Source organism: Gallus gallus, chromosome 1, assembly GCF_016699485.2.
Source record: "Gallus gallus isolate bGalGal1 chromosome 1, bGalGal1.mat.broiler.GRCg7b, whole genome shotgun sequence".
NCBI lineage: Eukaryota > Metazoa > Chordata > Aves > Galliformes > Phasianidae > Gallus > Gallus gallus.
Genome location: NC_052532.1, coordinates 95,422,291 through 95,447,167, shown reverse-complemented (window position 1 = coordinate 95,447,167; position 24,877 = coordinate 95,422,291). Strand labels below are relative to the sequence as shown.

Sequence of the window (24,877 nt, the reverse complement as noted above, 5' to 3'; positions counted from 1 at the left end):
AACCATTCCATTCCTTATCTTCATAATAAACTTCAGGACAACAAGGCTTGAGTTTGTCAGAGGAAGAGGAAAAAGCAAGGAAACTAAAAGTTACTGCTCTGAGAATATACTGGTCAAGTGGATACCTCCCTGTCATTGCAAGAATCACCTGAGTTGAGGAAGGTCTTTAATTATTTACTACGAAGAACCAGTTAGCACAAATGCTGCAAGATAGAGGTACGGTCCATAAGCATCAGCCTGCATCTTTAAGTGACAAAGAACTTCTTGAGTTCTCATTAACTGCTAGAGAGACAGTAAAACTTCTGAAGCCAAAACTACCAAGAAGGTTTCCAGCTGGACCTTACGCCATTAACCATAAGTTCCTGAGCTCAGCCATCCATCTTGTTGTTTAATTAGGGAAGAGAACACCTGTGAAAGCCATGGGCTGCTAGCTTCTCCATGAGAATACTATGGCAGACAGAGTCAAAGGCATTACTAAGGTCTTAAGTAGATTATATCCTCCTCCAACATGCTGGTCACCTGGTCATAGAAGGATATCAGGCTGGTCAAGCGACACCCGTGTTTCATTAACCCATGCTGACTAGGCCTGATCACCTGGTTGTCTTGCACATGGCATGTGATCACACTCACGAGGTTTTGCTCCATAACCTTTCCCAGTACTGAGGTCAGGTTGACAGACCTGCAGTTCTTCCCTCCAACCCTTCTTGTAGATGAGTGTCACATTAGCAAGTTTCTGGTCATCTATGTCCTCCCTGGTTTGACCAGGACCGCAGGTAAATGATGGAAATCAGCTTAGTAATCACTTCTACCATCTCCTTCAGTAATCTTAGATGGATCCTGTTCCACAGACTTATGACAGTCCAGGTGAAATAGCATCTCATTAACTTGTTCCTCCTGAATTGTGGGTGGTTTATTCTGCTCCCCATTCCTGTTTCACATCTCAGGGGGCTGAATGTACACAAGGACTCAAAAATTTCCTAATTATTATGCTTTTTATATTTACATGCTTACCTTGCAAATCTTGTAGCTTGCTTTTATTAGTCTATTACTGCAGAAGAGTGATATATGTATGTCAAACAATCCACTGTTCTCCCTAGATCGTTTCTGACCAAGAAAAGGTACTGATTCCAAGACAGTATTTGATATCGGTCTATCCAGTGTTAAGACTACCACACAATCTTTTCACAGAACAAGCAATGAAACCAATACGCACTTGTTTTATTCTCCTCAGTTTATTTGCATGTAATTTTACAGTTTTTTCCTTCACATCACACATTTATTCCTTCTCTTGCAAAAAGTTTTGACAAGAGGACTTGCCTTCCATTACTTTTGGAAACCTGGAGCCAGCGTCAATAAAAACAATAAAGCAGAACTCCACCTACTGAACACTTACTAAATAAAATAATGTAAATATAGCATCTATATTAGAAGTTCCCCATTATTTCAATACAAGGAAAACAATTTGGGGGAAAAAAAAAAAAAAGATAATCAATTCCAGTTGCTAAAATAGTTCAGTGTATTTTCTTTCAAAGACTTTATTTCTAAGTTTCAGTATAGAAATGCTTTTTTAGCTCACTACAAAGCAGTGATCAAACTGGTATAGCAGAAAATGAAGCATGATAGTAGACAATATTGAAGTACTCCACCACAATACAGAATTCTCTGTCACAACAAATGTAGTAGACTAGGGATGTTCATAAAATCGCTTCACTGTGAACACCACCAAAAGACTGTTTTCCATCATGCTGCAAAATTCCACCATGTACCTTATTTAGCTTAAGAAGTAAGCTATACGGAAGTACAAGTAAGTATTTCAAGAACTGTGAATGGACTTTCAGTGTTGGCACAATTTTTCAGTAATTTACACAATGGTTCATGTAGGAAGCTGGGTAAAAAACAAGAAACAAAGAAAAAAAACTTTTTGAAATGGTTACGGGCGTCTTCCTCTTTGGCTAATTTAAAGTCACAAAATTCAGACTTGTATAAAAGAGACATTCACTTCATACCCCATTCTAATATGCCTCTGAACAAGTGGAACAAAATGAAGTACACTTCACTAAATTGGTATTAATTTTTCAGAGTATTCCTCAATACAGTTTCAAATATAGGGAATCTTAGTCCTTACAAAAAGAAAAGTTCTACTTATTAAAGAATTCTCTTGAACAATCTTAGCAGCATTCCAATAATTATCTTGATTTTATTGAAAAAAAAAGCAACAAAAAACTTTGATTACTGTATTTTGAGACAGCTTTTTCTCAAAACATAAACATTTTAGAAATTACAAAAGTGCAAGAAGCAGCTCACATTCCAAACTGAAAGGCAGCTTCTGGAAATGGTGAAATCAGTATTACAAAGTCCTAACATCACTGAAATTAAAGGAATAAGATGAATTATGTATTTTGAACATTTTCCAGTGTAACATTCTTAGTGAAGACCTTAGCAGAGTAAATAAAACAGTTAGGTATCTTTTTTTCCTTCTTTTCTTTTCTTTTCTTTTCTTTTCTTTTCTTTTCTTTTCTTTTCTTTTCTTTTCTTTTCTTTTCTTTTCTTTTCTTTTCTTTTCTTTTCTTTTCTTTTCTTTTCTTTTCTTTTCTTTTCTTTTCTTTTCTTTTTCCCAGCTGTAGCAAGTGAGGTGCACAGACTAAGTGATTTGATAGAGAGCAAGTAAGCAACCCAGTGGCATCAGCACGTCAGCAGTCAGTTGTTTGTCCACTTGGTTCTTAAGCACCTTTTTGTAATTTCAATCAAATTAAAAAATGGCAGAGTACAATACTCTTATGGATCTTCTCATTAATTTGGGTAAATGTCTTAAATTGCATGTTAGAACTCATTGCAGAAGAGGAGCCTCCAATTAGGTCCCACAAATCCTTAAGACTGCCTTTCAGCCAAAAACTTCTGTTTTACTTAAGCAAACCACTATCAATAAGCAGCATTTACACATAATGAGCATTTTAATTCACTTTTTGAAAAAGAAGATTTCAAGAAATTACAAACATTGGAGCAGGATCACTTTTGGTAAGAGTGTTATTCCTCATAAAATTCTGTAAACAACATTTTAATTGAGAATACCTGCTGTTATGAAGTATTGTTAGTGAAATTTTTTATTACCAAAATGACAACATTCTTCTTTCTCTTCCTTAATGTTTCCTCAAAATAGGTTCTAGCAAGCACAGACCTCTGAATTTGCATGTGAATATTAATCTTGCATTTTAAAGACATTAATATTACTAGACTCAGCTTCAGAAAGATTCAGTAGAGCTAGTTTTGTTACACTTAGTAATAGTACAGTGTATCAGTACTTCTATCACTTGCTTCTTCAGTGATAGTTACAGAGATCTTCACTGTGGGACATCCGTATTCTGAAGCACAATAGCCACTCTGCTTGGAATGTACACCTAGTAAAAAGATGATAAGGACAAAGAAAAATCCATGAACATTACAGGATTCATTTTCTAAAAAACAGTATTTGAAACAACATATGTAATACTTAGCCATTCAGTATTTCTCATTTTTGTGATCTTGTAGGTTATTCTAATTGTATTTTAAATGTGAATGGCTGCTTAGTTCCCAGCACTCGAGTTATACAAGTTAATCTAAAAGTTTAAAAGACATCTTACTTGCAATCTCTCCTCTTTTCTCTTTTTACGAATATTGCTTTGAAAGATTTAAAGTGGCTACCAGTAGAGGGCCTCATATGACTTGCAAAGTCCAATTTATAATACTCGAGGACGTCTAGGTCAATAGACTATATAATGATAAATGAGAAAGTTTTACAACAGCATTTGAACACTCCTCTGTTGTGCAGTGAAGTGGCCTCAAGACATATGATATTACTTCATACAGCTAAGTACCAGCATTATGACACAGCACTGCATTATTCTCAATCTTGGCATCTATGGAATTCCAGTGCCAGTTGCTAAAAATCACTCTAAAAACTAGGTATAGATTCATATTAACCATTACACTATTGCATTTTGTTTTACCTTTTTTTATCTGATTACCATGAGAAAGATATGCATATAATCAAAAGACTTCTCAAAGATCACAAAAGAGCTTGTGGCAATATATTTTACATGACATTCCTTCTAAGCAAAGTAGAATCACAATCTGAAAACGAGACTGATATGCACTACCTACCAATTACCTTGATATATGGTACTCCATCAATTGTCAAGTGTATGAATGTGTTTGCTGAACAAGTCAATAAAAATGCAATTATAAAAGGTAACACAAGATTGAAGATTATCGGCTTCATTCTGACAACATCCTCCTTTAGACTACTCTCCATCCCTGTGGAATATCTAATATCCCACAATTTCAACTATGTTATCTGCAAACTAGAGCTTGATGGCATGAAAGGCTTTCATAGTTTTCAAAACAGAATGAAGGAACAGAGCAAAGAGCTTTAAGAAAAGGAGAAAAAAGAAAAGAACAGCTGATCTTCATTGAATCAGACAGAGCCATGTCCAATGCTTCTTGAAAGGCAGTGAACATAATGATTTCCCCTAAGGTTTCAGTGATAAATAGCTCCACTGTTCAGGGGAGGAAATACTTAATGAGCTAGCTCAGAATGTATAGATAATGCAGAGATTTTTAAATTGTGTATTGAGAAATTCAGCACTCTGAGTTGATATGATGAAAATGGAAAGGAGCTAAAGGCAATAATTTTTCTAAGAAAATATGCATAAAGTTACTTTGGTTAAGGCAACAAAGATTGACATTAATATAGGATATATCATTTCTGTTATAGCCAGGTCAATAATCTTAGGAGAAATGTATTATCTCAGTTCCTATACAGTCAACTTGCACCAGCGGAGAATCTGAGAGTATGGTGGAAGCACTCTACCAGTACAATGTCAATCAAAATTTTAGAACTGGTTTTCGGTACAATTTTGGAATTTGTGTATAATATTATATTTAGATTGATAAGAATCTTCTGCTTATTTTCCTGCTTGTCAAGAAGAGACTCAACTACAAGTTTATTACATCAGTCAAACATTTATTTCCATATCTTGGAAATTTAAACATAGGTTGTAGTGTTTATTGGCTTGGTAGGCTTTTTACTAAAACACAGAAACATCAGCTATGACATTACTTCCTAATCTGATCAACTTATGTCATTTATCAGTGTAACCACCTCTAAGGCCTACATAAAACTACAGGAAATAACAAAACCACTAGGGCATGGGCAAGGAATACTCTTGATTGTAGGTTAAATATTCATTCCAGTGGTATGAATACAATTTTTTAAAAAAAGCAATATTACACAAGTATTAGATAATTCCTGTTACTTTGTTTAAAAAGAATTCAGAACATCTGGGTGAAGGAAAGGTTAGAGAAATGTGACCGAAGAGGTTGGAAAGATTGCCTGTCTTTCATGAGATGAGATCTGGAAGATTATTAACCCAGGATCCAGCAAATTTTTCAGCCTTCCCAGTCCAGATTTTTAACTTTTTACTCTTCCCACTTCTGGCACTCAAACTCCAAATCTCTCCTTTGAAGAGGGGAAGTGGAAGAGAAAATTCCAAGCCAAGTATTATTTCTGTTTTGAAAGACTCATTTATGAAGGATAAGAATTTTAAGTCATCACATTAGTATTATCACATTAGTCTATCTTTCACACCTACCTCTAGCTGCATCACAGCATTCTGCCTAATTAGTAGCTTATAAAAGCTTTTGAGCCTTAAAAAATTCTATAAAGTCAGGATGTAAATACAAAAAACACAAGAACTGTGGTAGAAATACTGATATATGTGAATAAAAATAAAAATCAGTGCAGTTGGAAAAGCTGAAAAGAAACATAAATTATCTAGATTATTGGTCTCTGAGTAATTTACTACAACCCTGCTCCCTCTTGAATTTGTAATTCATATAATTCAATAATATTTAATAGAAGATAGCATTTTGCATATTTTCTGCACATACTAGAATTTACCATCAAGTGGTATAGTTAAAAAATAAAAATAAAAAATAAAAAAAAGAAAGAAATCCATTACTGACAGAATAAATTGAAATGTAAGCATCTGATTGTATTTAAGTCCAGATACATTTGAATATATAAAAAATAGATAAATCCTAGCTAGAAGCAAATAAAAGCATGCCTTAACTAGTGACAATACATATATTTTAATTTCTCTATCCAATTTAGATTAAGAACTGTTTGCTTATTGTATTTTAATCCATTGCTCTGATCATATCAAAACACATACATATAGTACCCAATATTGTAGAAAAATAAATATGCAATAGCATACAATAAAAGGCCAGCATTCCCAGACACACACATGCGTGTTTCTACTGTATTAATCAGTTCTATCTTCTTTAAATACTGAAAAAAGATGGCAACCGTGGTTCTTTTTGTCTTTCCTAAGTAAGACACTATGTATATTTTTTGTTTAGTTCACTTGTTTTTAAGGAAGTCCAAGTTATATTAAAGGATTTTAACAATTACTCCAACACACTGAAATGCACTTAATGAAGACATGTTCTAACATTTTATGGTATGTGTCTGTGACAAACTCCACTCGATTCAATCTGGTATCCAGCATAAACACCAGTTCTTTTTATGAGGTCTCTTACTCAGCATACTGGTTTTCTAATCTTTACTAGTACTTGGGATTCTTCTCCTGATTTTTTCCTCATTGATTTTTCTAATGGCTAAATTCCCAGATTTATTAAGATGCATCTGAATTGGACCTCTAACATTCAATCTATCAATGACTGACCATAATTCAGTGTCATCTACAAATCTGCTAAGGGTGTGCTTTGTGTCATCATTTCAGTTACTGGTAAAGACTCCATCGAGCAGCATCAGCCCTGGCAGCAATTCCTACAGAGGTCTTCTTCATATCAGTCAAGACCTGGACATTGAACGTCCGACTACTAAAATTGCTGCAGCCCTATCAGTTTTCAATGTGTATAACAATCTTCCCATCCAGCTCACACTTCCACTTGTAGGATACAAAGCTTAAAGTCTTACAACATTGATTGTAGTAGCCTCATGCATGTAGCTAGATATTTCATCAGAGAAAGCAACCAGGTTATCGGGTATGTTTTGTATTTCTAAATCTGAGTTGTCTCTCTGATCAACTCATACCTATATCTTTAGAGATGAATTCCAAGGGAATATGGTCCATGATCTCCCAAGAGACTGGGCAGGTAAGGCTCACTGGCCTACAAATCCCTTAGGTTTCTTTTTTTGCTTTTACTACAACCTTTCTTTAGTTGCCAAAAATTTCCCCTAGACACTACGATTCTTCACAGATTATTTCAGCCTTGCAACCACACCAGTGAAATCTTTCCAAATCCCTGCATATATCCCATTTATCCAGCTTCTTTAAGGTGTCCCTAACCTATTGCTCTGCTGCTGTTACATTCTTTTTGATAGTGTACTGGCACAGAAAAGACTTGGAAAGCAGGCTTTGCCCTCAGAGCTGAGGTTTAAAAACAAACAAACAAACAAACAAAACGTTTAATTCCTCCTTTTCTCAAGGAACTTGCATTTTTTCTTGAGCTCTTTTGATATTTGTACACTTTCTGCACACTTGTAGAACTCTTTTCTTGCCATCCTTTATATCTCTAAGTAGTTTTTAACTCGAACTAGGTTTTGACCTCTATGATTTTGCTTTTAATAGTCTACACCTTGCTATAATATTCCTTCATTACCTGCCTATTCCCTTATTTTTCATATGTAATTATGTTTGCCAAGTAGCTTCTCATTTTTTATTGCTGTGTTCAGCATATATGTTCTTCTCATTTATGATTTTACATAGAACAGTTACTGAGGTGTTGACTTTCAATTAACAATTATGAAAATGAAAGTCACTTAAGAAGTGATAACTGACTTATCCTTAAGGGATATTCCAAGAAAAAAAAACCTCAAGAAAGACAACTTAATGTAAAGTGTTATTACATTACACTAGCTTATATCCTTAACCTTTATTTAGCTACAGAAATAATAATAATAAAAAGATTTAAGAACAATTATTTATTTCCCATTTTAGTGCAGTACAAATAGCAGCAACATCCATGTTTTCTCTCTTACCATGCTTACTCTATTATTCTTCATGATGATATTCTTCACAACAGTTAAAAACTTGATCTCCTTCTCCCAGGTTTTCTTACCCTAAGTACATCTCTTCAAAGCCAGGAGATGTGGACACTGAGAAATGACTTCTGGAAGCCTTTCTTATGATGTTCACCTCCTTGTCCCCCAACTGCCAACTTCAAAATGTCTGTCTAGCTCAGATCATGTAACAGCTTATAAAAGCTTCTTGATTCAAAGCACAACAGGAAATCCAGACATTTATCATTAAAAGGAATTATAGAGAAATGCCATTTTTTTCTTGTTTTTCTATACACCAATGAGGAGAGTTACAGAAGTATTTTCTATTCTTGCTTTTCCTTTCATATACTGTTGCTGAATTATATAGTTTCAATTAACAGCTTCAGTTTGGTTTATATCCTTATATCCTGCCTTTCTGATCACATATTTTATTTCATCATTTCACAAGGCTTACTTGATGAACATGGATATAAGTGAAAACTCGAAGTATAGAATGTTAAGGAGAATACATTCATAGCTAAACAACTTCTTGACTATCTTTCAATCATATAATCCTATGAATTTTTCAAGCATTGTGTGCTCATCCTACAGGCCCTTCTAACTCCTTCCTCCCCTTCAGGATTACAGTCTCATTCACACTGGAAGGGGCCTCAAGAGGCAGGGCCAGCTATTAAGTCAAACCAGGTTAGTCAAGGCTTTAGATATCTCAATGAATTAAACTTATGTTTTCTATACCAATTGCTTACTTATGACCTCCTACTCTCTGTGCTGTCATACTAACTGCTATTTTAGGAAGCCATCAAAAAACACATCAGGAGACTCATAAGGCCTTCACTAATGGAGGGAGTAGAATATGTGGAAGGGAGAACACCAGATCCTCTGGGACAGTTAGGGTGACTCAGCTGTGAAAAAAAGTTTTCGACAAAGTTAATTTTCAGATGTTTAGTCATCAAGTTATTGAAAGTCTTTTTATTCCCAATGGAGTATTCAGTGGGAATAAAGTGGAATAGTTGTGGTTGATTTCACAGGCAGAACTGCTAACAAAGATAATGATTGAGGACAGAAATGTTTGTAAGTCAAATACATACAATGTGTTTATATTATTTCCTCTCCGACCTTTTCATACCACTTGTCAATTTAAAATGTAAGGCAGTCACAGTGTTTGCAATTAGGCAAATTTCACAGAGATCAGGGTTTCTAGCACTAATATAGTATAGCCAATATAATATACACACAAAAACATTTCTTACAAGCAACCTGTTTTCCACCTGCATACATCATATTCTCTTTATGTGCGCTATCGTGGAAACAGGAGAAAGAAACTGGTCTTGCAATCATTGGATACTGGACATAAAATGCTTTTCAGTATTCAAATACTTATCTCTTATACTTTTTTTTTTCTTTTTTTTTTTTTTCCCCTGGATAATTTCAAGAAACAAGAGACTAGAAAAGTTAAGAATACAGAAATACAAAATACAGGAAGTATTTGTGAACAGCAGCAGTTGTAAGTATGAAGCTCACCTTAGATATTTTAGGAGGGTTGTAATATATAACAATTTCTAAACATATATTTGAAAACAAAACAAAACAAAACACAACAAACCATGAGGAAGAAATTCTACAAACTACATTTCTACTTTCAGAACCATCAAAGTAGATTCAGTACCAGGTGCAAGCACAACTGAAATTGGCTGGAACTGTAATGAACTACCCTTCATCCCACTTCGAGGGTTGGAAAACATCAAGTCCTAAAAATCATTTCAAGGTCATTTTGTAGCAGATGGGAGAATTACTGGAACTCAGAGATAGATCAGGCACTGCAGAAAAATATTTGATAGTGCATATTGCAGCTGGTGGATGCAGAAGGCAATATCACAGGAGTGTGTGCCAACATTTTCCCAAACTTTTAATTAAAATGAGGTCTTTGGACAATCTCATGTCTCTGTATCACTACTAATTGTCAGACATTGAGACTATACTGAGAATATAATTAACCATCAGTGAATAAGATACATGATAGCTTTTACTTTCTGACTGTAACTTGTTATAAAGAACTTCATATTTCAGATTTTATTTTGCAAGATATTGCATGTGAAAAATAAGGTATGCTTAAAATAATGTGAAGCACTGCCTTCCAATTTGTTTTTCAATTTACAGCTGTAAAGCATGAATATGCAGAAAATCGTTTCTCTGACTCTTGCTTCATTTATGCAAAAGATCTCCAGGCTCTATCTCAAAATTTCTATTATTTTTTGCACTCTTCCTTAAGAAAGGTTATTTCAAAAAGACAACAAACTCAAACATGCAGTCCAAAAAAAATAAGACTGAATGAAAGTGGATAATCATTCCATTATTCCATTTGGAATCATTATACTTGTTTCTGAGTGTTTGTTTGTTGAAGAATTGAACTGATCAATGAATACGAGCAAACTAATTTATCAATTTATTGTTAATTTATCTTAATCATCAAGATGCAAGATCTTGCTGCTATCTGACCTTCCTACTTAGAACAGTCAGTTTTCTAACTACAAATATTCTGTCATATATTCTGTATATCTGTGTATGTTAAAGGAGAAAATAGTTAAAGATTACATCATTCTTTTAAAATTCAATACATAAATCCTTATCATGAAAGTTTTTCAAATTACTATTTTCAAAGCTAAGGTCACTAAAAGCTTTCAGATCATTTCAGCCTATATGCGTATTTTTAATTTGTCAATAGACTCATGGAGACATGAAGTTGCACTTTGACACTGAATATTATACATTAAGGTCAAGGTTAAAGAGCCTAACCCAGCAATAAGGATGTTCTTAGAATAAACTACACAATTTCTATTTGATATAATGAAAGGGAGAAGGAATATTTCAGCTTCTACTTATAGTTTAGCTAATTGAACTGATGAGAACTACAGGAAAAAGTAAATCTATAAAAACTGCAATATGTTAAACAATTACACTTCTCATTAAACTGCATACTGTTTTGCCAATGACATAACATACTCTGCAACTTTACACTTAGACTGCTTATTACTCAGTTCTGCTGGTGCAACAAGTATAAAACCCAGTGCTTCCATACAAATCCTTAATTCTGGTGTATTAAAAAAATATTTAAGTTACTACGACACACTTTTATATCTAATTACCTTTCCAATAAAAACCAATCAAGTCAAATGCCTGATAAAGCATTTGGAATGATGAATGTTATTAGAAACAGATTTTTTTCTTCCCCCACCCTCTTCTTGCCCCAGATCTAAGTTTCACATCCAGCTACAATAATCAGGTAAGGTACAAACATAACGGAGCACTAGGATCTTACAGGAGTTGATGGCTGCAGCATTTAATTTGAAATATGAAGGCATATACAAAACTAGAAGGTTATGCAAACATTGAAAAAGCACACATCTTTCATAAAACATAGAATGTCTTGGGTTGGAATAGACCTCAAAGACCACCTAGCACTAACCCCGTGCCATGGCCAGGTTGCAACCCATGAGATCAGGCTGCCCAGGGCTCCATCCAATCTAACCTTAAACACCTCCAGAAATGAGTCATCCACAACAAACATAGCTCAAAAAGGACTATTAAAGCCTCTCTTCCATGGCAGAAATACAAACAAAAATAAAACGGTTTAAAAGTCCATTTGTACAATGACAAATAGGTTAACAGCTTGTTTTAAGAAGGTTTGATCACATGAAAAGTTATGTACATTTCATGTATTTGTTAACAACCCACAGCAAAGCAAGCTGCAAAATGGAAAAATGAGATTATTTACAAGGAATACTTTTGATATATTTTTCTATGGAATTTTCAAGGCATGCATGATGATTTTGAAATCTGGCCTTCTACAGAACCTGAATTACCACATATTCATCAGCAAAATTTCACAGTGCCAAGTAGTGCTTACAGAGTTTACTCTTCATCCAGTTTTCTTCACTAGAGGTATTTCATATTTCTTTTCTTCTTATTTTGCAATGTCACTTTGAATATTTCTTTTCTTAGGTGATGTTTCTAGAATGAATTATGTCACATCTAATCTCCTCCTTCCACAATGTGTTTGTGCACTATTTAAGCTTGATCTGAGCTGCAGAATTATTGCATGTAATTTCATTTTGTCATAGTCTGTGGGCATGTTTTACTGGCAGTGCTTACCTAATACAGCTTACAGGAGGTGCATCTTTCACTATAAAAAAAAGTATTTGTGGTGAAGGGAGAACTAACAATTTTGAAACTAGACACTTAAGTCACACGCAGCACGTAAGTACAATAAGATAATTACAAGAAAAAACTTTCCTGAGTTCACCAGGGTGGTGTCATTGAAAAGAAAAATAAAGGGGAACATATCTGTTTGGATTTCTTAACATTAAACCAGGACTAAAGTAATTCTCAAGGATGACGGATTATCAAAGAACTGGGATCTAAATTTCTATTTATGATAAAACATTTCTGTTTTGTTGTAAAATACCAACTGGTGGTATTCACTGTAACTTTTGTTCTTTCTTGCTTCGTGCTACATCTTGCTGGATTTTGTCAGATTTTCCACATTTTTTCCCCCAATAACTTTTCCTTTGTGTCCTCTTACTACCATTTTACCTTTATGAGGTGCTTGTGGCATCTTCTGGAGTGTTGGCTGAAGCTGGTCTGTGAATTGGACTGCTGAAGGACATAAAGGAAAGTTGTCATGACCCACTCTGATGGGTGTCTATCTGACTCAGAAGTGCCATTGCCATGCCACAGCTTATGCTGCAAAAATGCATTTGCTGCTTTGCTTGTCACATGCTTCATCTTCCACATGCTCCTAGTTAAGTCACATCTTCATGTTCTGTTGTATTTTTTTCTGTCTTGAATGATTTGCACTCATCATCTAAAAGCCCTAATGTGAAATATACACTCTAAATTACAGTTAATTGGCTTGCAAAAGTTAAGTTAGTGGCAGATAATTAAAATGCTCTCTAATCACTAAAGCATCATACTTGAATTGGACATAGGAAGCAAGAATTCTGGGAGCATTAATTTGCTGTATAACCTGCAGGAATGAACTTTTAGATCTTCAGTTTCTTCGTGTGCTTATGATAATAGATACTTACCCATACTCTAAGGGCATTGTCACATACAAACACTTAAAAAAAAAAAAAAAAAAAACATGTTCCCAAGATCCTTTAGGCCAAGCACAGTAAAAGCATAATGTAACAAAACTATTTTAAAACATGCCAACAAAAGAATTGTCAATACTCTGAATATAACAAGAGAGGGTATAAGAGAAAGCGTGAGAGACAGAGATTATAATGTACAATAATTCTCAGGAATTTGGTTCTCACAAGAAATGTGACACCAGAAGATCATTTATGCATTCTGTCATGAAAGAAGAATGTCACACACATACCAGTATAGATACTCCGTATCTGTAGTCTGTTACATTACAAAAATAATACCCTTTAAGTGTTTCTGTATACAGATATACCTGTGTATAGAGATACACGCACCTTTTCACACAAATATATGGTTTAGATATAAAAAAGTGGTCAGCAACATAAGCATTCTCAGAACTTTTCCAGTGAAGCCTGATCAATTCATGGCCTTTTCAAATCTTAGTATCTGTTGAACTCATGAAAATACATACAAGTGTGTAATATATATATACACACACATATATATATATAGTATATGCATACATATATTTGTATACATATAAAAAGAATGAGAAATGGTAGATTTATAAATTAATTGTGGTAAGGGATTATGATTTCAAGAGTAATGACAATAGGCACTATTTTGGTTTTGATTAGTTCCCACCTCAGTTAACAGAAATTGTATGTACAGCTATCCAAGCAAAGTGATTAGAAGTTGATCTGAAGTGATTTGAGGGAAAGTCTTTGTTCACTGTTCAGAACAATTAGGACTAAACATTCTTAATGTGAATAGAGAAGATCTGTTCTATGTTTTTCTGTAAACTGAGGAGGATAAAGCCAGTTGGCTTTGTGAAGTTAGGCAAATGATTTTAAGTAAGCAATGAAAAATAGTTTCTATAGCTTTATTCACAAAGAAAGCATGAAGATGGGAGTTTTTCAGACATGAAAATAAAGTAAATGCTTATATTAAAAATGGCAATTCAAAAGTACATTAGAAGGTTTTCATGCATATCAGGTGGCAAGACAGTGCAGGATGACATGCAAATGAAAAGGTAATGCCAAAAGAAAACCAGTTACTATTATTAGACATCATAAAATTGTAACATCACCTCTGATGTATTCATGCACAGGTTAATTTCAGAAAGTAAAAAAACAAACCAACCCACCACAGAAATACTCCTACAATAGTCTCCATATTTGTCTGAAGACTTTTAAAATTGTTCAATTATTCAGATTAAAAATAGAACATCTTTCTTACCATAACTGAATTAGGTCGATAATTGTGAGGATATTCTTCAGAGAAGTACTCTGTATTGTGGTCCAACCTCTGATGTCCTCCATATTCTGAAGCATCAGAATCCATAAGGATTTTATACTTAAAAAGACTGTTAAGGTATTATGTCAAAATTATGTTAAATGGGAAATAAATGAAAGTGGAAATTCTGAAGGAACTGCTAAAACATATTTAATGCTAACATACTCAATATGTAGGAAATTTAAATATATATACATAAGCATATATAGATGTGAGTGAGAAAATATACAGAACCTATAAAAACTGTATGATATTTTCTCCTGAAAATTTCTTCTTAGCATAGTGACTCTAGTAAATAAAGTAGCTTCCCATCTTTTCTGGAATTTTCAGTGAATGATAAATTTAGTGTTACAGTAGATATACATACCAATTTGTGCAATGATCTAGACTAAGGATACACCAGTAAACAAAGTAAGTAACTTTGAGGTGAATTGCATTTATAAGATATAATACAATTATAAACAATCACCAAAATAACAATTTGCATTTAACTGCCAAAGAGTCTGATCAAGTGTTAAAGAAAAAAAGTATATATATTTATAGGAACAAAACCATATAATTTCTATCAGAGTTCACAGAAGAACAAAAGAAAGGTTTTATTTAATAGAAGACAAACATTATTCTGACTGCAGTTGCTAAAATGGGGGTGTTACTTCACATTTTAGCAATGAGTTGGAAAACCTGTATGGATACATATAAGAATTTAAAAAAAGAAAAAAATACAAAATCCAAAAACAAGCAATAAAGTAATTTTGGAGGAAGAAAATAAAAAAAAAATAAAAATAAAAAAAACAAAGGAGGAAATAAATAAGGGAGAAAATAATACTTATTCTGAAGTATAGTTCTTATCTGGGACAAGAACAAATAGAGTATTATTTTCTGGCATCTCTTCAGCTGTAGAAGTTTATTACACAAGCTATTTAGAACCCTTGAATTTCAATAGGTTTTAATTTCTTGTCCTGGTATAAATAGAAAATCTTTTACTTCTTGAAGTTACAACAGAAAGCCTCAGTCTATACCCCTTATCTCCCTCTCACAAACAAACAAACAAAACAAAACAAAAAACAAACACATACAGAGAAATAAATGAACGTTCTATAATCACAAACTGCCTCCTTAATTTAAAATCACAGAAGAACCTTATTCTGATAAAGCGTGTATTTATTGGGATTAGGAAAGAATGAAGCAACATGTTATGCACTCAGAGGTTCTTTAACTGCTGTTGGACTTCTGTACTTGCTCACCCTTTTGAAAATAGGACTGATTAAAATCTAGGGATTTGGTATTGACAGAATTGTTTTTATTCAAGCCTTCTTACATTTCTCTATTTCTAACAGACACTTAGGACATTTTCCGACTGCCACAGTCCTACCAATTTAAGTCCCCAGCAACAAGAAAGACTGTTCATTTGAAGCCTGATATAACACAAAAGATGTCTCAACTAAAAGTAAGTGCAAATTTATTCTGTGATAGTTCAGAAGACCAGCAGATTACACAGGTTTTGGGGACTGAAGGTAGGAAAGAAGAAATACAGGTAGAGATGAGGGAAGAAAACCAAAGCTGTCAATTAGCTTCTGAATGACTAATGTTAAGAAGTGTCTTCCCCAGAAGTATCTGCAGCAAAAGAAATCAACATCCTAACTGCCATGCTAGCTTTTGATTTCTAGAGGGTAGGTATTGAAGAGAGAAACACCAGATCATCTAGCAATACTCTTGTTTGTTGCTTTTCTTGTTTGTCTTTTAAGAAAATGTTAGGAAAATTATACATCATTGTCAGCTTTAATTCTAAATGCCTTATATACTCACTATATATTCCCTCTCCTTTATTTTATAAAAATGCCCAAATTGTCAGCCATTTCTTGCCATGCACAACATATCTACAAACTGCAGCTCCAACTTTTCAGTATCCCTCCAAAGCCGGTATCAACAAGGGCTGCTACTGTTCCACTGTATATTTTATGAATATGGCAGGGGAATGTCTCCCTTAAGCATTTCACTCATTGCTACTATGATCTACATTATACATTAAATTTAATAATTTATCAACGTTGCTGAGAGGCCTGACATCTGTAATACTGATAGAATCATAGAATCATAGAATCGCTAAGGTTGGAAAAGACCCACAGGATCATCCAGTCCAACCATTCGCCCTTCACCAATGGTTCTCGCTAAACCATGCCCTTCAACACAACATCCAAATGTTCTTTGAACACCAACAGGGTGGGTGACTCCACCACCTCTCTGGGCATCCCATTCCAGTGCCTGACCACCCTTTCAGAGTAGTACTTCCTAACGTCCAACCTGAACCTTCCCTGGTGCAGCTGGAAGCCATTCCCTCTAGTCCTATCACTAGTCATATGAGAGAAGAGGCCGAGCCTCAGCTCACTACAACCTCCCTTCAGGTATTTATAGAGAGCAATAAGGTCTCCCCTGAGCCTCCTCTTCTCTAGACTGAACAATCCCAGCTCCTTCAGCCGCTCCTCATAAGGCCTGTGCTCCAGACCCCTCACCAGCTTTGTTGCCCTCCTCTGGACACGCTCCATGGTCTCAATGTCTTTCTTACGGCGAGGGGCCCAAAACTGGGCACAGTACTCGAGGTGTGGCCTCACCAGTGCTGAGTACAGGGGGATAATTACTTCCCTGTTCCTGCTGGCCACACTGTTTCTGATACAAGCCAGGATGCCATTGGCCTTCTTGGCCACCTGGGCACACTGCTGGCTCATGTTCAGTCTAGTGTCAACCAACACCCCCAGGTCCATTTCCTCTACACAGTCTTCCAGCCACTCTGCCCCAAGCCTGTAGCGTTGCCTGGGGTTATTATGGCCAAACTGCAGGACCCAGCATTTGGTCTTGTTGAATCCCATCCCACTGGCTTCAGCCCAGCTATCCAGCCTATCCAGATCCCTCTGTAGGGCCTTGCTACCCCCAGGCAGATTAACACTTCCAGCCAGCTTGGTGTCATCTGCAAACTTACTGAGGGTGCACTCAATGCCCTCATCCAGGTCATCAGTAAAGATATTAAACAGGACAGGCCCCAGCACTGAATCCTGTGGAACACCACTCGTGTCCTCCCGCCAGCTGGATTTAACTCCATTCACCACCACTCTCTGGGCCTGGCCCTCCAGCCAGTTCCTTACCCAGCCAAGAGTGTAGCTGTCCAAGCCACGGACTGCCAGCTTCTACAGGAGAATAGTGTGGGAGACAGTGTCAAAGGCTTTAGTGAAGTCTAGGTAGACTACACCAACAGCCTTTTCCTCATCCACCAGTCAGGTCACTAGATCATAGAAGGAGATCAGGTTGGTCAAGCAGGACCTGCCCTTCGTGAACCCATGCTGGCTAGGCCTGATCCCCCAGTTGTCCCGCACATGCTGCGTGATCTCCCTCAAGGCAATCTGCTCCATAATCTTCCCCGGCACCGAGGTCAGGCTAACAGGCCTGTAGTTCCCCGGATCCTCCCTGCAGCCCTTCTTGTAGATGGGAGTCACATTGGCAAGCCTCCAGTCTTCTGGGACCTCACCCGTAATGATTCCTTTAAAACTATTTACATCAAATGCAATTGTTATGGCTATACTAATTTGAAACAAATTATCAAATGTCCTTAATCTACACTATCTAAGTACGTCTAGTAGTGCTCTCTAGCAATCACTGCCTCTCCACAACTCGCAACACAGCTTATTTGGCAGAACTACTGTTAACCAGATCCTGAAAAATGGGGACAGAAGCATTCTAAGATCTTCATAAATTAGAAGGAAAAAGACTTAGTTTGGTAAGCAAGACCATTTCCCTTACAACTTAAACCTCATAAAGGAGTTGCGTTTACATTTGAGAATTTTATGAGCATTTAAGTTTTAGAATGCTACCTTCATAGAAACACTAAACAACTCTTTTGCATTTTAATTAAGCACATAATAGAAGCATTTTATTTTGCAGTGAAATCTCTTGTTTCAGTGATAGAATGCTGGAAATACTACCCCGATTCAAAAAAGCCCAATTTCTGTTCAGTTTGATTCTCTAACTGTAAATTTACTAACTACTGCAGTGGAGTAGAGCAGTAAAAGCAATGAACTCTTGTACAGATCGAGCTGGAAATGGAAAGTCTGTCATTATATACCACATTAATTACTGAATTACCATGCTTTTTTGATATTTTGAAATACATATTTTAACACAGAGTTTTAATTTAATCTTTTGCATGCTTAATGACACATAAAGCACTACCAAGTAAAGGCACGCTATAAAATGAAATAATTTGTATTTTGTTCCTCAACCTTTAGTATTGAAAAAAGAATACCAGTGTTAATTGTGGGGACAATGGCCCCGCATAATTAGGAACTTTGCAGAAGAGCAGACAGGAATTTCTTCTGGAAAATGATGTAAGACTTACTGAGTATTTAGAAAAAAATGGTTCTTCTCTGTATAGTCTGGTTTGATTCATGTAATTTTATTTGAATGTGTTTGATCTATGATAGATGTTTAAGTACAGTTGGGTCCTCTGTATTATACATAACAGTCTTATCAGAGTGATAACTTAACAGATTACTTGACCCATCAAGTTAGAAAGTCTGATTATGACTGATTAAGTCTGGAAATGTGGGAAGGATAACTAAACATATGAAAAGATTATGTCATCTGGACTGTTCTGCCTTCACCTTTCATAATGTATTTTAAAATTAAGATCAAGCACTGTTATAATTTTGATGTTACATATAATTATATGTTTAAGCAGCCATACTTCTGTTTCTGTGGTGTTTTCCAAATAAGTACCTAGAGCTTGAATGTGTACATAAATATTTACTTTCTTTTCAGCTCAGAAGTAAATCAGCTCCCACCTTCTTGTTGTCCTTCTAAAAAATATAAACAAAATATCTTAACAAGATTTCATTTTTATCCCTTGCTACCATTTCTTAGCTAAAAACAAAAGGATATGGTTCTGGCAATACAGGTAGGACAAAGCTGAAGTACAGATAAAAAAAGGATCAAAAACTGTGCTGAAACACTTACTTCATGCTAGTATATAGGAACTCTCAGAAAATGAATTTAGGCTACAAAGAAAGAAGGTTAGGACAACATACATGGGAATGATTTGAAGAAGCCTTTGATCCTTAAACAGTCCTTGGATAAACTGAGTCAGTTATAGAGGCAACAACAGTAATACTGGCACGGCTGCACACTTAATTAATCTGGAAATTATAACCTTATTACAAGATTAAATTTACTCATTCTCATTACATCCATATGGATTAGGAAATTTACTCAAAAGGAACAGCTAAGGTACACTTTCCTATTTGGGATGTCCAAAGAAAAATTTGGGTGCTTTCTTTTTCTTGTTTGTATAAAACAAACAACTTTCCCATAAAGACTCTTTCAACATTTCTGAAAGGAAATCTTTTACAGAAATAGCTGTGTATATGCTCCCACAGTTGTGTATCATGTACAAAAGACCAACTCTTCTCAAGAACCCTATATCTTATTAAACAGTTTTATATTCTAAATATATTTGCAAAGGCTGTACAAAAGCAAGATATATTTAACTATAGCATTTGGCAAAACATAATGAAATGTAGGAGAAAAAAAAACAAAACAAAAACAGAACACCTTTCCCTGCACCCTCAAATTCATTGTCATAGATTCTTGAAGAAAAAGACACTCACGCACTGTTGTAACAGCTCTCCACATGTGATTCTGTATTGTGTATGACAAGAAAAATAAAGCTTTATAAGCACGGAATAATGAAGATGGAAAATATATTTTCTTAGGGAAAAGATAGATTCTGGATCAGTCTTGACTCAGCATTCTAATCCAGAAACAGACATTAAAGGATGGTTTTCTTCTTTCAAAGAAATTATATCAAAGTAGATTAAAAGAAGAAAGTTTTTCCTCAATCATTAATGGTGCAATGCAACAGAAAAGTACAGAAAAATTCTGTCTTTCCTGAAGTCAGATAATGAAATAAAACAGTTACATTAGCACTGTTCAATGAAGACTTATAAAAGTTGTTTCCAAACCCCAGAAAAAATAATCCAAACTTAAAATGAACTAGTAAGATTTTAAATTAACACATCTTCCTAGATAGTAATGCTGGTGAAAGCAGCATGTTTACAGATATTACTACATGCAAAAACATTAAGAAGTAGGGGTGGGAAGGAGAACACAAAAATAAAATGCTGAGAATTCCAGGGACTGTAATTTTTATACTAAAGAAATGCTAGAAGTATTGGACATTGTAGTACTCTCTCCTATTAGGCAGCAATAAGTTGACACAATTTCCATACACATTTATCTAACGCTCTTGTCTTAAAAGACAGAGAATTTGGGTCTTATTCAAGTTGGATGTACTGAAATTTTTAATGAAGGTGCATCTGGCAACTTAAAAATCATCCTTAATTTAGCAGATGAAAATCAAGGCTGACTCTGTCTGATGCAAAGCGTTGAACTGCTTTTTAGTACAATGAGTTTATTAGCTACATAAACAGTAATTGCAGTAGATAAAAACATCCAAATAAAAACCTTTAATGAATTGCAACTATTATGACCAATCTAACCTTCAGACTAGGTTAAATATTTTTGCCCATCTGAAATAGGAATCAAAAGCCACTTTCAAGTATTCTACCAGCATTTTTCTTTTGTCTTGTTTTCGAAACTAGCATACAAGCAGCCTACATCTGAACTAAATTCAGTATTGTAATAAGTGGATGCTTAGAGGTCAGATTGAATACACTAGTAAAGCAATAGGATGACTCATATGAGCATTTAAAAGCTGGATATACAAGTCTTTCCAACTTTCCAACAAGACTTCCAACAAGCCTTGCTCATTAAAAAAGCATCACAGTAAGTCAACAGCATAGAAATCACTAAGGGTCAACTTTTGTAAGTGTGGATTAGAAATCTGTCATGAATGCACCAAAATTTCCTTTTGCTATTTTAATGTAAACACAAAAATAGCTTATCCTGCTTTTTCAGTACTTCTCTATTCAAATTTGAAAACTACAAAAGGCAAAATATGAAGATCACAGATTTCACATTTCATTTGAAGCATTCACAGATAGCAATCACTACCAGAAGTTTATATGTCCTGAAATGCACCACTATCTGAAATAAATTTTGCCTTACTTCAGCACATTTTTCTCTTCTTTAGATACAGCCAGCGCTTCAGATATGTAAGACACCACATTAATTTTTTCTACTAAAAGCTCTCAAAAAGCAGAAGAGAAACACACCCTGGTTTTACTGTGACAACAGGTAGGTCTGTATGTACCTGTTTACTCACCCTGAAGATGCAGGTTTATTCTAAGAAAAAATGAAAATAGAATGGCTTCAATACAGGGCAGTTCTTAGAGTAAGTTGCTATCTCTTTCTTCAAAACTAAAACGGGTTACACAAAGAATTAGAGAGGTCCTGTATTGAAAAACTGAAGTGCAACACTTTAGAAGTGCCTTTTTGTTCACCACAAATAACTTATCTCTTGTATGTTATACATACTCACTGTATGTGGACAGATTCTCACTACCATCGTGAGATGTAGGGGAATGAGAAGGTCCGTAGCCTTAACATTTCAGATGGACTTGGAAGTACACTTTTGGAGTAAATCTCATCCATCAACCCTTACTGTACTTTGATTTACAGTTCTACACCATCTTGGTGTTCAAAGAATGCCACCTGTAGATCTGGTTTTTGTGTCTTTTATTTGTTTGCTTTTAAATCAGTTTAACAGAATTTGAAACTGAGTATACATTCTTAAGTTAGTAAAAGAATACTAAAAGCATACACAAAACTTTCCCCAGGGAAGAAAGACAATTAACAGGGAAATACTTCAGTATTCTTTCCACGACACCTGAATATTCAAGTTATGTGTATAAAGGTTGCAGATATGAAATACAGAATTTGACTCAGAAGCTTATAAACAAAGAAGAACATCCCAGATTCAACAGAGCCCTTCCAAAAGCAATGTGTTTTTTGTTAACTGAAGTCCAGAAAAAATCAAGAAATCTACCATAAACACAAACACCTTCCCACGTTGAATCATAGAATGGCCTGGGCTGGAAGGGATCTCAAGGATTATCAAGTTCCAACTCCCCTGACTGTGGGCAGGTTTGACAACTGCTAGGTCAAGCACTAGACCAGGCTGCCCAGGGCCCCATCCAACCTGACCTCCAGGAATGGGACATTTACAACCTCTCTGGGCAGCCTGTGCCAGCACCTCACCACCCTCTGTGTGAAAAAAACTTTACCCTGACACCTAATCAAAATACTCCCTCCTTTAGTTTGAAACCAGTCCCCTTTGTCCTATCACTATCTACTCCAGTAAAAAGTTGTTCCCTTCTGTTTATAATTTCAGTTTCGGTTCCCTTTAGATATTCCACTACTTCAATCTGTTTAAAATCAACTCTGAGAGTGCTCTGGCATTATCAAGAGTGCCTTTCCCAAATTTAAGTTGGTTCCATTTATTTACTTATGTTTACTCATCTTAAGAACTCTGCTGACAGAAATAACAAAAGCTGCTATTTAGGAAAGCTACTGCTAAATAGATGCAAGCTAACCAGAAAATACAGCTCATTTAGGTAAGAGAGATGCCCCCACTTGCCACAGGAGTTTACACTCACACAAGAGAGTAGAAAACAGTATTATAAGACAGCCTAAAGGAAAACTGGGATCATCAAACATGTAGGTTGGAAGTAATCTCTGGAAGTCAGCTACAGGGTTAGACCAAGCTGCTCAGGGCTTTATCTAGTAAGATATTAAAAAGGTTACTCTAAAGATTGAGCCTGCACAATCTTTACGTGATATGCGATACGTGTGATATGTGATTATTACATACAAAGGTATTAGCTGATTTGAGAAGTCAAAGCCAACAGTAATGAACCAGGGCTAAAGGAAAATATTTACACAAAGTAAGAACAAATAAGCTGTCCTGGCAAAAATTTTCATTGCCAAAATGTTACTACTTGAAGAAGATACCCTGCCAAAGAGTGAAGATAAGAAATGAAATGAAAAAGGAAAGGAAAGCACCTGTAGAACTGAAAATCATTATTCAATTATCATTATCAATTCAATTATCATCGGATTGATTTTGTAAAAGGAAATCTATGGCCACAATCATAATTTATAGATTACTAATATGCACAATAAACCAAGAAATACAGTCACAGATCATTATGACTAAATAATGTTCTTTTTAATCACCTCAAATCCAAAAAGCAGAAACCAGATTTTCAAGCTAGACCAAGAACACCCAGATAATAATAAGGATGTTAAAGGGACAAAATTATATGCTGGTAAGACACACTAAGTAAAACAAGAACTCATTTTTTAAATGCACCATGTATGGAGAAAAGATGACTGAAAGAAAAGCTTCCAGAAAAACTGTAATAAACCCATCGTTGGTAGGATCCCTTTTTCTTTGTTTTGTTTTTAATGGTTCTTGAATTTCAATAAGAAACCAGGTAAGTAGCATAATTTCAAGATAAAGGGTACCTGTTTTCCTTCTCTAAACACACTTCAAATTTTGGAGAGGACTAAGGTGTCAACTTTGAGGAAAAGCATATTAGAGAGTTTTTAGATGAATTTTCAAATCAAATATCTTGGCTTGATGATCTTCAACTCAGAATATTTACAGGATAGCTGAAGCCATTTATAAGTTAACTAATGATGCAGCACTGAAGGGGGAGGGGACAAGTACTATACCATTTTGCTTCAACCAAACATATATATGGATGAATATAAATCCATATCAGCTGATAATCATGAAGATAAACTGCTGATTTACATTTGTTGCAAGATAAAAAGCTTTGATTAAAAAAAAAATATATAAACATAGTGTAATTTTAATGAGACTTCTGACATTGCAGAAAATTTAATAAAAGGCAGCATGAAATCTTATGGAAGGAAAAAGGATTATTTATGAAATCTTTAAGAAAGCTGCTTTTAGCCACATTCATTCTGTCATAAATTTTTTTCACTCTCATACCAAATCACACGTGTCCAAGTGTACACTACAAGTGTATAACACTTAAAACAAAGCAATGTCAGTTACTAACACTTCATTATGTCTCTTAGGCTCTTTCTGATTCATAATGAGGATGTAGCTACTGGACAAATCTTTTACATTGTCTGGAAGATTACAGTTGTTCTCAGTTGTTATTCTTTGCTTTAGAATTCTCCTCACTGCAGTCTCTGTAAGTGTTAGAAAAGATTGCTGTTCACTGTCTGCTTATCCTTGTTTACTTGCAATGTGTCTGCTTTCCTACTGTGCTAATGGGAAAAGGAATAGCATACGTTAAATCTTGTTGCCATCCCACTGCTGTTAGGATGCAGGGTTGTCTGACAAGTCAGCTGTGCCACAACAGAGATGGTGACACTTATCTACCCTCCTGT

General features: G+C 35.1%; 1 protein-coding gene across 5 annotated transcripts in view; it reads right to left on the bottom strand.

Moving 5' to 3' along the window:
• Positions 1-1,213: 1,213 nt before the first annotated feature.
• The window catches only part of GBE1 (1,4-alpha-glucan branching enzyme 1), a 182,777-nt gene continuing 159,113 nt past the window's right edge, over positions 1,214-24,877 (bottom strand). For 2 of the 5 annotated variants that reach the window (XM_015298401.4, XM_015298431.4), the window contains 3 exons: positions 14,450-14,567; positions 12,656-12,718; positions 1,214-3,395 (listed from right to left, as the gene is read on the bottom strand). In XM_015298401.4, coding sequence (XP_015153887.1) covers positions 3,339-3,395; positions 12,656-12,718; positions 14,450-14,567 — 238 coding nt within the window. In that variant the 3' untranslated portion in view covers positions 1,214-3,338. Of the gene's footprint in view, positions 3,396-12,655; positions 12,719-12,815; positions 13,182-14,449; positions 14,568-24,877 lie in introns of those variants that run through there. The other 3 variants (XM_040653426.2, XM_015298424.4, XM_040653434.2) reach the window with 3 other exon arrangements.